The 13,304-nt window shown below is 49.8% G+C and overlaps 2 protein-coding genes across 4 annotated transcripts in view; both read left to right on the forward strand.

The window, feature by feature from the left end:
- LOC147251746 (tissue factor pathway inhibitor-like) overlaps nucleotides 1-1,831 on the forward strand; it is a 31,986-nt gene extending 30,155 nt beyond the window's left edge. Inside the window, exons 6-7 of the mRNA XM_086219652.1 lie at nucleotides 392-574; nucleotides 692-1,831. Of these exons, the coding sequence (XP_086075778.1) occupies nucleotides 392-574; nucleotides 692-759 (251 nt within the window). The 3' untranslated portion in view covers nucleotides 760-1,831. The remainder of the gene's footprint in view (nucleotides 1-391; nucleotides 575-691) is intronic.
- A 2,860-nt stretch (nucleotides 1,832-4,691) lies between these two features.
- LOC147251747 (calcitonin gene-related peptide type 1 receptor) overlaps nucleotides 4,692-13,304 on the forward strand; it is a 28,895-nt gene continuing 20,282 nt past the window's right edge. The window contains exon 1 of one of the 3 annotated variants that reach the window (XM_086219653.1): nucleotides 4,692-4,987. The gene's annotated coding sequence lies outside the window, so the exon portion shown is untranslated. Of the gene's footprint in view, nucleotides 4,988-6,036; nucleotides 6,202-11,402; nucleotides 11,434-13,304 lie in introns of those variants that run through there. The other 2 variants (XM_086219655.1, XM_086219654.1) reach the window with 2 other exon arrangements.

Here is a 13,304-nt window from a genome sequence, read left to right on the forward strand (position 1 = left end):
TTAAGCACTGAAAAGCCCAACATTTCTTCATTCCAGCCTGGCGGAGGTGAATATTCACCTCTTCATTTATTCACTCGCTCGTTCTTTTATTCATTTAAACCTTGAAAACCTCGCAGCTTTGGCTCATCGGCAGTGATTTTCAGACGTAAAACTGAGGCGAAAACATCAGAAGGGAACAAACTTCCGAGGCCGTCGACTTGAATCGCCGCTTGTCAGTCTTGAGGAGGTTTCGTAGGTGATTCCATGTGTTTGATGCACAAAATCTTGCGCCACCGGACAAAACAACCTGTTTCAACATGTCAAAGCTCTGTCTGACCTTCGTGGACTCAGACTATCAATAAACCGCATGAGCAATGACGAGGAATTGTTGTGGTCGTCCTGCAATTCACAGACTCGAAGCTGCCGGAGTTGTGTCTCAGCCCCGTGGAGCGAGGAACATGCGACGGCGCCGAGAAGAGGTTCGCGTACAACCCCAAGACCAAGAGGTGCCAGACGTTCGTCTACAGCGGCTGCGGCGGCAACAAGAACAACTTCACGCACCGGAGACATTGTATTAAGAAGTGCATTAAGATCAGTAAGAGCTCACGGTCACGTGCACGCCGGCGTGGGTTCACGGCAGGGAAGCTGACTCAGTGACTCTGCCGGGCTTTTTGTTTTGTTTTGTTTTTTGATCATGGAATCTCTCTTGCAGATGGCGGGATCAAGATGATCCGAATAAGGAAGAAAAACATGGACAACATTCTGCTCCGCGCCGCCTGAGCACGCCGCCCGAGCCCGCGCTTCCCCGGAGACACCTGTATTTATGTCCATGTATATTTTTGTACTCACTTTGCTGGTATCTACCCTGCTTGTCGTGTGTGAAAGCACTGCACCTGAGTTTGATTTGTAGGAATGGCGTGCAGTTACGGTTATTAAACACGTTTCATGTAGTTGGCAAATCAAAAAACACGTCTGTTTTGCAGATCCCGTGTTCCAGCAGCGACTGTCTGGTTCTAAACATGTGTTGACGGTACGAGTCAGACTGTTCTCCTTAAAGCTGGAGGAACATTCCCTGAAAACATTCCAAAAATGTTTGATGACCTTGAGATGTTTGAATGTTAGAAATATCACTTTAGAGTGTGTGGGGGGGGGTCTTGCTACAGTTACGAGACCCTGGGGGGTTTCGGAGGACGTGCCGTGCTGCTAAAGGTCCACCAGCCAGGAATGGAAGTCGCCTCTCATTCTCACAAACATTCCGCCGGTTTTAGCAGGTCTGCTTCGGTTCTCCGAGAACGTTCCCTCAGGGGAGTGTTTGACGGTCCTCAGCTCACTTGGGACGGACAGAAAAGGGTCGAAGGTGAAACGAAGAAGGGTAGCAGCGACCGTCGCAACCTCTTTCTCCACCCAGTAGCCTCTAACACGAGTCTGCTGCCACCCATCCGTCACTCACCCACTGCTCCCTCCACCTCCATATACGGACGATTGCCCCCTTTTATCGAGGCTGACTTCCTGCTTCAGCCCCGATTGATGTTCCTGTGATGATGTAGCGCAGCAGACGCACTTCCACGTCGCTCAAAGGTTTTCACAATAAACCTTTTAGCCACATTTTTGCGACATTACTCAAATATTTCACCGCCGCGGCTGTAATTCTCTGATTTAACATTCGTAGCCGGGATGATGGGAGCTGTGACACGTAGCGTTGTGGGAACGTTCCCACAGTGTCCAGTAACGTGAAAAGAACATTTTCATTTGATGTTTAAAGAACATCCTGCGGTCGTTTAAATAAAGTTGCTGCATTCGGCACGCAAAGATGAAACGTTGTTGTGATGGAGGTGTTTTTGTTCTTCTTCTTCCTCACGGGTGAACATTGGAGGAACATTATTTCATTGCATGACATCCTCGTTCCAGGGAAGCCGGTTCCACGAGAGCTCCAACGCTGTGGGAATGTTCCCTGCCAGCTGCGATAGTTCTGTTCTGTTGGTCTGTATTTTGGGGTTTTGTGTGAAAATATATTTTGTTTTGTTTTGTTTTTTTAATAATTCCCTCCTTTTTCATGCCCACACTGATTTTACTCTGTAATTTTCTGAAAATCACCAAAGTTGCAAAGAGATGTCTGGTAGCAAAGTGAATGTTGCGTGTTTACAGTGTGTGAGTTGTTTTTTGTTTTGTTTTTTTAACCATAATGGCGATGATGTAACCCCGCAATTTTTAATCGATGTGAGTGGCAGCATGAGCAGATTAAACCAGAGGACCATCCTTTACTCCGGGAGCGACCACAGTGTGCAGATCTGTTCTCACGCACGTGACAACGTCCTCCCTGATATTAATGGATTGTCAAAAACAAAAGAAATGAAAGCTTTTTGTAATATTTATCCTTTTTTTTTTTTTTTTTAATCAAGAATATGCAGGTTGATTCATGGTGTTGCAGTGACTAGGAAAGACCAGAGGAGGGCAGTGTTGTTCAAAGCTTGATTGACTCATTACTGTAATTATTTGGCCTCTAACATTCTAACTCATGTCATTCCATTTCTGAGGTTTTCATAGAAGCACTGGTTTTTATTTAGAAATATCTTCTTCTTCTTCTTCTTCTTTTTCTTCAAAATTGAATGTTATATACTCCTATGTACTTCGGATTGACAAATTAATGGGTATGGCAGCCATTTCAAATGTTATATCCCACTGTCTTCTTTTTACAATAAAGAAATTAACCTGAGAGTCATTGTAAAGTCACTCTGTGATTCCAGCCGTGTGTGCCAGTGGTTAAAGTCGTGCTTTCTTCAGGGATGCACTGAGACTGAGGTCAGATTTTGTTTTATTCAGTTTGGGAGCTTTAGCCAAGTTATGCTCATTCAGCACTTCGACCTAGCATCGCTCCAACAGGCAGTATTGGAAAATAATTTCAGCTGAACATGTTTCATGGCCAAAGAATTAATTAAAAAAGGTAAAGTGTTAGCTTTCCTCCCTCTAGCGGACCAATTGCTGGCCGTGCGGAGTCTTCCGAGCAAAACAAACCAAAGAGGAACCTCACCAGACTGCTTTGGATTGATTTAGCATGTTTTAGCTCATTAATGTGCTTTTGTGACACACAGTTTTATGGTGTTTGTTCACCATTAACACTCTCAGCTCATTGTTTAGCAGCTGTTTAAGCCACCTGCTCCACAACAAACAGTAAACAGAAAAAAACCAGCGACCAGATGCAGAGCTCTTAGCTGCTCCAGAGCCGGGTTCGGTTCCTGTAGGATCTGTGAAAAGCCAAACGGAGGAAATGAAGAGTCATCAGGTGCTGGGAAGTTCTTAACATGAATGCTAATGTTGCTGCTGCACAGCGAGGCGGCTGGTTTTCCAGCACGTTTGCCAACATCAGATGGCAACACTGAGGATTGCGTTAGCCTGAAGCTTGTTGCACTGCTCCCAACACACAACAAATCAGTACATAAAAAAACAAAAACATTTATTTGGTTAGAGACCCCTCACAGTGCCAAAAGATCATTTATTTATGTATTTATTTTATATTTTGTTGTTGTTGAGATGAAAAATTTGCCAACGCTCAGGCCAAGTTGTTCCCCACTTGGCTGTGTTAGCATGAGCTGAGCCTACGTAACAAACATGTTAGCATAGTAACGCGGAGGGTTCGTAAAGGGTGGGTGATTGTTTATTTCTGTTTCAATACCCGAACCTCCTTGGGGGAAATAATTGCATAAAAATCAGGAAAAACAAGTACCAGTAGTTATCTCTACCTGCCCGAAAGGTGCCAGTGACTTTGGATGAGGTGCTGACACGTCACTAATACGCCACCGATACCTGCCATTAAGATGCCACCTCCTGACACTAAGATGCTAACCGTAGCTTAACTGTTAACGTAAAGCTAGGTGGTAGCACGTTCATGATTAACTGGCCACCACCTGCCAATGAAAAGCCATTTTCAGCCTCTGAGGCTCTCGCACCTTCCACTTGAGTGCCACCACCTGCCAGTGAGGTGCCAGTACCAAGTGACCACTTCCTCCAACAACAGAGGTGCCACTAAGGTGCAAGTGCACCAGGGACCAGCTCCTGCTACTCAGGTGCCACAACCAGCCCGTAAGGTGCTAGTTCCCGCCATTAAAACGCCAGTTCCTGCCACTGAGGCGTCATGCCAGCGAGAGGGATGCCATGAAAGTGCTAGTGCATGATGTTCCTGTCCACGAGGCGGCAGGAACTTCCACTGAGGTGCCAGTTTGTGTGATCAAAGCACCACTTGTTGCCAGGATTTCAGCCACTGCCATTGCACCACCAGCAACAGAGATGCTATCGTGACCACAAAGTGTTGGTGGCTAAGGGACATGTTACTGCCACTGAGGTGCCATTTTGTCAGACCAGGTGCTTGCGCCTCGAGCTCTGCTTTTTCCACCCTTGGATCTGACTACTAGCCACAGGGAGCTAGCTCTTCCTGTCGGAACTACAACCCCCAGACCCTGCTCCTGCTGAGGTGCCACAGGCTGCCAGTGCCAGGTCATTTGTTGCTTTTCAAATGTGCACGCAGACATTTAGCTTCTTAATGACTTCACTTTTCACGGCTCAAATTCTGCACGTCAGTCAGCGCAGTGACACTGAGACGTGCGTGATGGAATCATCAGATGCAACTTTAATATGCAAAACTACACAAGTGCCCATGAGTCGCCGCGCGGGGGGGGGTCCTGCAGCCCGGAACACTCCGCAGGTCAGTGGCGCGTACATGTACCGCGAAGCCAAACGCACCGCAGCTCCCAGGACCGCAGGATATAGGCTACTGTGATGTCACAGGAAGTAGTGGGTTGCCTTCCAACGTCAACCTGACAGCCGCTCCAGCAGCGGCTCAGTGAGAGCTGGAATCCTCCGAGTCCGGAGCTCTGCGACGGTGCCGAACACAGAAGCCGCGGCACGGGGAGGATCGCCTCGGGAGGGAGACGCTCGGTGCCCCGTGGTTGGGTTGTTGTTGTTTTTGGTTTTTTCATTTTTTTGGATTTAAGACTCCCGGCAGGACGCGCTGGACGTGAGTGAGACCCGGGGTGTGCGTGTGACACGTTCCTGCCCTGCAATTAGGAGTTGCAAGCAGGTCGAGCAGAATGCGTGTGTGTGTGTGTGTGTGTGTGTGTGTGTGTGTGTGTGTGTGTGTGTGTGTGTGTGTGTGTGTTTCGGCAGGGTTATTTTGCGTTAACGCGCCGCTGTCACGTCCTCTAACCAAGAGACACCGCGGTGCCAGCAGCATCCGTGACTGGCTCCGGTTCATCCGCGCCGGATTGGGGGTGTGTGTATGTGTGTGTGTGTGTGTGTGTGTGTGTGTGTGTGTGTGTGTGTGTTGGGGGGGTTGTGGATGTGATAGTGAAGAAGTGGTGAGAGAGTTCGCGCAGGAGCTGGAGGTGAAGGTTACGTCACTCCTGGCTGCGGGCTACTCGCGTATTCACGTTCATGTTTGTGCCTGGTAGAGTTTAAAAAAAGAGAGAGAGAGAGGAAAACGCCGATCCGAGCGACTCGGTGACTCACAGATGAAATGGTCGCGACTGCCGGAGAGGACGAAGGGATGAGGGATGAAGGGATGAGCGGCGGCTCTCCTGTAGTCAGCGGCAGCTGCGCGGAGCCCAGAACCATAAATGAGCTGCAGGGTTACATAAGCAGCCGATTTGGACATGCTGGAAGTTTGTGGGCTGGACGGCGAGGAGGAGAGACGTGATGGTGGTGGTGATGATGTATAGGAGGACGGGGTGGGGGGGCTCACCGGTGGCAGCAGGACGGATGCACCGGAGCCGTTTGTATTATAGAGGAGGCGGCGAAGCAGTGTCAACGGTTCAGGACACCGCCGCCTCTGCCGCTGCTGTCGTCGCTCTGCCATGATCTCTCTCTCTCTCTCTCTCTCTGTCTCTCTCTCTGTCTCTCTCTCTCTCTGAGGCGAGAACATGAATACTGGAATAACCAGGATGGACTGTTGTCCAGGTGTGGAGACGTTCAAATTCACAAAATCGGAAGTGAGAAGCCCTCTTTGAGAGAATCACGTGATCTACTTCTTAAAACACCTGTAAACATGTAAATCCGACTGAGCCGGTCTGACACCTGAGTGCGTGACGGGCTTCTTCTTCTTTTTTTTTTTTTTTTTAATTTATAGTTTTTCATTTACAATTCAGGCGCCACGGTGGAGCAGTGGTCCTCACCGTGGCCCCCCAGCAAGAAGGTTGTGGGTGGAGCCCCGGCTGGAGCACGGGGTCTTTCTGGGTGAGTCTCCATGTTCTCCCTGTTCCTGCTGGGTTCTCTCTGGTACTCCAGCTTCCTCCACAGTCCAAAGACATCAAGAGGGACCAGGTTAATCCAGACTCTAAATTGACCGTAGGCGTGGCTGGGAGAGCCAATGGTTGTCTGTCTCTATGTGTTGGCCCTGCCATGGACTGGTGACCTGTCCAGGGGGAAGGCTGCTGGGATAGGCTCCACCCCCACCACCCTGAGCAGGAGAAGAGGGAGAAGATGGAGGGATTTACAACCCTAAAAAAAAACATCTGTTGCTACAGATGCTGATTCTGATTCAGAGCTCTGATTTAATGGTGGAATGACGTTGAAGGTTACATCACAAGGCTGGAAACGACGCCGCACTTCTTAGTAAAAGAGCAAAACTTCTCCTGAAATGCATCAATCGGCGTGTTTCATTATCAGATATAAACTACGCAATAGAATCTGGATCGGTACTTGGAGCTGCTCCTGATTCTGACACCACCGGTCCAGTGTCCTCACAGGTGAACTCTGCAGCTCACCTGTAACGGCTCAGGTGAGCCCACTGGACGTCCTCTCGGTCCACTCTCAGTCTCTGTTACCTGCAGTGAAGGTTTTCAGAGCAGCTCGTCCCGTCGGTGCTGAGTGGCGACTGATGCCACCTGGCGGCTGAACCAGCGGAGGAAGTTTCATTGTGACTGGTTGAAGTTGAGGAACAAAAAGCAAGAAAAGTCCAGATACGGAGGTGGAGGGAGTGGTGGGTGGCATGATTGACAGGAGGCTTCGGTCTTGTTGGAGGCTGCTGATTGGAGGAAGCTGTTGCGGTGGTCGCTACTGTTTGGCACTGCAGTTTTGGTGGAACGTGGGCGCCGTACGCCACGGGGGGAGCAGTGGAGCTGTTGAGTTGTCAGAGGTCACTGTTGGCTCTCAGTGTCCCTTCACACCGAGCTGATTTGAACCTGAAACGTAACCTAAATCTGAACAGACCACGCTAGAAACGTCAGATGGTCGGAACGAACCAAGGACATGGGTGACTTGTGGTTTGAGAACCTCAAACAGTCCCAGGTGGCAAAATCTGTCCGGCAGAGTCCAGACAAACTTGTGTCTCTCTGGCCCACCAGGTTCCACGGCCCTATCTGGCCTGACGTGTACTATTACCCGGCCAACGTTAGCCAGTGTCACTGCAGTACTAGTGAAGTATTGACGTGCTGCTGAAACATCTTCACCGATCGTGGCTCAATAATAATTCAAGCCCCAAATTGTCCCGCTGGCAGTTTCGGCCTGTGGGTTCCAAAGCAGCTATGAGGTGTTGGTGAGACAAAGGTCTTGGCGGCGTTGCTCTCAAAGCCCTCCCAATCTCCACGGTATGGTGGACGTGCTGCCAGCGCAGTGGAATCTCATTCACACTGTGGCTGAGTGTTTGACTGCAGCTGCGGTGCGTGAAGTGTCCCCTCAGTCACGCCCCTACAGAATCTTCTAGATATAACACAGGCGCTGCGGTGGCCTTGGGTTTATTCTAAGGATCCTCAGCTGGTCCTCGTTCACAGCAGACAGAGGGAGAGAGAAACGTCCAAATACATGAATGATAATCATAAGGAAGAAAGACGTTCATCTTGAATTGAGACACTCAACCGTGCATCTGGACGTCTGTTGGAACCAATGATCATCGCAACTGATCCCCTCAGCGCGACTGAAGCCACGCTGACTTCTAGAACCTCTTCAATTCTCGCCATTCTCGGGACGGTGTTATGTTTTGTTTTGTTTTTCTCATCCTGTCCTTCACAAAAGTGACCCTGCTGTCAAAACAAGACCAGCAGTGATTTATTACTGTTACGACTTTGTCACAGCTGCTTTGGGAGCCTTATTTTGGAAACCTCTGAACTGAAGTCCAACGCCTCTGTAGCTTGTTGTCAGCAGCTAAGCTAACGTCACTCATCGATGTTGGAGCAATGCTATGGAGCTAGCAGGTTCCATTCATGGGTAGCTTTGTTTCTATCCGCCGCACTACTAAAGATGATGTTCCTCTGGGAGTAACTGGCCCTCCGCGAGTAATTCATCCAGGTACTCCAGCCGGAAAACGTTGCTCGTGTGCGATCCTGGTCCGGTATTGTGAGGTTCCTGCCACTGTAGCCGGCTCTAGCCGTGGTCCGTCAGATCAATCCCACACTCCCTCCTCGTGGCTCCCAAGAGTAACGAGGTGTTCTCATCAACCGTGACTGCTCGTGGATCGCGGCGGCCCAGTGGCCTCCTGAGTCGTATTGATTCCTCGTCCGTCTCTTACGGTGCCAGGATGTAACGGAAGCGCTCTCATATTTGATCCGGCATCACTTCATATTCCGCCGGCATGTTTTATTGTCCCTTAGACACATTGCAGTTATTGTGTTACAACTCAGATTAAATCAGCATTATGTTTTTGTTCTTCTTACCTCAGGCTGAAGTTATCTTATTACACAAAAGCACAATACACCAGGACCCCCCCCCCCCCCCACACACACACACACACACACACACACACACACACACTTCAGGATCTGGATTCAGTTTCGGGGGTGTGAAACCTTTTGAGGTAATTTTTCCACTCATCCATTATGGAGGGTCATTTCTTTTCCCCATGAGAGCCGTGGGGTGAACGTCTTGGCGGATCTTTGTGGGGGATAAAGTGGAGGGAGGCTGTGCAGTTTCTAAGGGTGTTCCGTGTTTGTGTGAGCTAAACAAACTATCTGGCCTGACACGAGCTTCCTGATCTACTGCGTGGGGGCGGGGGCGCCTGGAAGACAAAACAGAGGAAACGGTCCCTGGGAGGCTTCAAAGGTGGACATGCAGTCCTGTCACTTCATACCTGCGCGCTGCTGACAGAATCTTCCTCGCCGCTCTGGCAACGAGGTCATGTGATCACCGTCTGTGTGTCAGCAGGGTTTCTCCAAAACTGCGTGACGGATTCTGCTGAGATTTGGCGAAATGTCATCAACACACGAGAAACACGCGGTAACCCTCTGAAGGCGATTCGGATCAAACTGTAGATCCTGAATCCTGTTCTGGTCCGTTGGCATGATGTCACTGCTCGTGACGTTTTTCTATCGGATGTGAATGTGGAACAGTTGTAGTATGGGTGCTCTGACGTCCAGTGTTGTCGCACAATCAGCCGGGGACGATGCTGTGCGGACGGCTCGCGCGCCTCGCCGGCTGCTCACAGTTGAGATGCTCCTGATGGTTCGCAATTGCAGTTGCAGGCCGGGGTGCGAGTGTGTGTGTGTGCGGTGTGTGTGCGGTGTGTGGTTTCATTCAGAAAGTCAAACAAAAAAAGCCTGGGATAAGCGAAGCGTACCGAGAGCAAGAGAAGCTGTTCAAAATCAAAAATAGTGTCAATCAAACAAAGGACCAGAAACCTCAGGGTGTATTTTCTTTTATGTTCAAAGACAAACCGTTTCTTAAAATAATTTGTTGAGGCGACCTATGAATCAGAGGGGAAAGAAGTGAGCTCTCAGAGGTGCAAGCTTCCCGCCCCGGAATGTTGGCAATAGGAGCGAACACCTGATGAATTATTCCGTACGTCCTCGTGCCCCCCGGGAGCTTTTTAGTCTCCAGTCAGGGCTGTAAGTCCGAGCCTCTGGTAGGATCCATGGGAGAGTTTCCTAAACAAGCAACCAGTTGCTAAATAACCAACATCTCTAGTCTGCTGAACGTCCCAGTTGAGAAGTAATGATGTTTTACGATGTGTCTGCTCGTGGTCACGGTCTGGTTGTTTTTATGGACATGCTGTTGTCCCATCACGGTTACAGTAGTCATGTGTTTGGGGTTTGGAGACGACTGGGCTCAGACTTTTTGGGGTTTTTTTGGTGAAAAGTCTTGACATGAACTTGGATCCCTCCGGGCAGACTGCCACTGACCTGCAACCACGGGAACCTCCTCCTATATGGTTCTGTTGTAACTAGTGTGGCCACTAGAGGGCCACGCTCTTGTTTAAATCCACAAAATGTCCGTAGATGTACGAGGAAAAAAGAGAGGTGTTGAACCTTTCCATAAATGCTTATGTTTGCAAGGTCTAAAATAATCTTGATTTCATAACCATCATAAATAACCCCTTATGATTCGAGAACATTCAGGATTCATCTCTAAACGCAGAGATTCTGGCGTCCGCGCTTCCGTTCCAGACAGTTTTTACTGCTTTGGACCCCTCTCCTGCATTTTCTTTTGCTACAAGCAAATATCTGCTGCAGACTTTTCTGTTGGATCTCCAATTAGCCAACTTACTCTACTGTGAAAATGTGCCTATTATTATAGTCGAGCTCAGGCTGCTGTGAGCCGTGCCAGAGACCTCTCCAAATCAGTGCAGTTAATTGGTTTCCAAGAAGAACAAAAGTCCCAAATGGTTGCGTTGTCTTAAATAACAGTGTAATATTGTCCATATTCTTTATAGTGCTCATTATCACAAGTCATTGCGTGACCCGGTGAATAAACAGGAAGTGGTGATCAGCTGTTTTAGAGACCTGTTTTCCAGAATCCCTGGTCGATGTAGCATGATCTGAGGCTCAGTCATGTAAGCAGCAGATTGCTTTTATTACACAAACCCTCGGCATGCAGAGCAACTGGAGCCCGTTAGTCGTGACGCGGTTCGCCCGGCTGGAGGTCAAGTCCAGGGTCTGCAGTAATTACATGGAGGATATTCCTTGGCCTGCTTGAGGCCGTCTTAAAACACTAGCGAGTTTGAACCAGGTCCAGGGTTATTTTGGTCGTGGTAATAGCGGAGGGAACCACTCGCGCTGGCCCTCAGCATGTACACAGGTGCGTGGAGTCAGGCAGGTGTGCTGCGGCGCGCACCACCAACATGCATCTCGTGTTTGTCACCGTCGGCGCTGAGAGAGGCTTCAGGAACACGGGGTCTCAGTTTGAGGCTGTTCAGTCGTGTTTTCATCACTGTTGCTTTGTTTGTCTGACAGTCAGCAGAATTTCACAAAAACTCTGGCCCGTTGTCATGAAACCTGGGGGAGGAGCGGAGCGTTGGCTGCTTTTGCTGAGATTCAAAGCAGATTATCAGAAACTGCTGCTTGACTGGAGAGACTTCAGAGCTGCGTGGCTGCAGTGTGTCCCTGATAAGTCCAAGATCGTAAAAGGGGGGGGGGGGGGGGGATCTACTTTATCTATCTGTTGCACCACAGCGCCATGGAACCTGAGCAAAGCGACGGTTGTTGTGGTCCGTAACCATCGTCATTATTTGGAGCAACTGCACCACCAGAATAAGAGCAGGTAAAACAAACATTGACTAACCTCTGCCCCCACTTCTCTTTTTCAAACTTTCCCCGTTCGTGTTGTGGGGAATTAAACGTAGCCCTCATGTTGTGTTTTTTCTGGATTCGTAGCCGTAAACAGAGCCAAAACTTCTGTGTTTTCTCGCCGCTTGCCCGTTGCCTCAGAAGCTACGTTACAGTCCTGCTGCCATGACAAAACTCATCCCAGAGCTCAGCCGCCTCCAGGGTTTTAACCTCCACACGGATGCATCGCAACGAAGTCCTGCGACGGTCTGCTGGGACGCAGGCTTCAGGAATGGTGCTGAACGTGCTCGTCACCAGAGGAACCGCTGATGAAGATCTGACGACGGTCTCCTCAGAGACGAGCGTCCGTGTTCCCATCGTAGGGGATGTCTGAACGCGCGCGCGCAGCATCCCGGGGGGGTAACGGCCTGGAAAGCTCTGTTTTGATTACTCATAATTGCTGCAACAGCACAAAAGAAAAACAAGTCTGTGGGAAGCTGTTAAGATGCAGGAGTTCCACAGAGAAATGCAAACCCGTCCTCATGGAGCGTCACCTGTGGAGTGAAGCTGTCAGCCTGGGCACTTAAAGTCCTTCACAAAGGAAATCCAGTGACCTGTGAAAGCACAGGTCCAAGTAGTGGAAAGAATTGGTGGAATTAGCCGCACTTTCCCACCAGACCGCCCGTACGCCTCCAGGTTAGGAGCCGCCACAGTCTCCACAACCTCAGTCCAGAGGATGTGGAGACGCATCAAAACATTCCTATTAACACCAGGAGTCCGACTGGCAGCTGTGCAGGTGCGGGGCCGGAGGACGCGGCCGGGGTTATTTTTAACTGGTGTATTTTTATCAAGGTATTTGTACAATTCTTTCCTTTGCGTGGACATAGCTTCCCCTGGAACAGGATCCCTGTGCATGCTCAGTCTTCAACCTCCTTTACAAGTGTGTTTGGGAGTCACGTGGAGATGATGAAGACGGCGCCACGTCAGGACGCTTGAAATCTCAGATGCAGGGGGGAAATGTAACAGAGCGGCTCGTGGAATGCCTGTTGACACTCAGCAGCATGTCCGCCACGCAGGAATAAAAAGCTGCGTTCATAAATGGCCGTTCGAACCCACAGACAACTAGAGGATGACACCGCCACTGCTGTGGCATTCGACGATGAGGGGCCGTACTCTGCTGGCTTTGATGCTTCAGTCATGAGTTTTCATGCTGAACACTTGGGGCCTCATGCAGCAACCGCTCGTTGCTCCGATTCACTCGCTGCATGCGCCATATTCCCAAATCTCAGGATTCCTCTCAAATGTGCGCGTGATGCAGACCTGTCCAGCAGTCTAGCTACGTAGCCTCCATCTCGAGGTATTTGATTAACCCAGTGTTTTCCTCTGGTGCTACTGAAGGTCAGACCATTTCTTTTTCTAATTCTGCGACTGTGTGCACCAGCTCATTGTTTCCTTTTCCCACAGAACCTCAGTCCCAGACGACGTGAGGTTCTTTTTAGTCCCGGTTCCGTGCATGGAGCTGCCCTGCAGCTGTGCCGGCCGCCTTGACCTTAGTCTAGGTGCGTCTGTTCTCCATCGTTCCCCGTATTTAAGAACTGGATGAGTTCGATCTCAGCTCAGATCGACGTGCTGGTGGGTTAGTGAGCGTCCGGCAGGAGGAGGGCGTCCTGCTACGGTGTGTTTGTACACTCAGACGTTGTGCTGCGAGAACTGAGGTTTTTGAGGTTGTGAAGCTAAGTGGTCTGAAAGGAATGTCCAAACACCGATTTCTCGTGTACTTCAACGCATTTTTGGTGAGGCTTCGCTTTAATGCGCTCTCACACGGCGAGGAGAACCTGCAGCGCCGCTGAGCAGGCATCTGCTCCA

This window comes from Aulostomus chinensis, chromosome 12 (genome assembly GCF_037954235.1).
Source record: "Aulostomus chinensis isolate RoL2024-O1b breed Wild chromosome 12, RoL_Achi_v1.0, whole genome shotgun sequence".
NCBI classification, from domain to species: domain Eukaryota; kingdom Metazoa; phylum Chordata; class Actinopteri; order Syngnathiformes; family Aulostomidae; genus Aulostomus; species Aulostomus chinensis.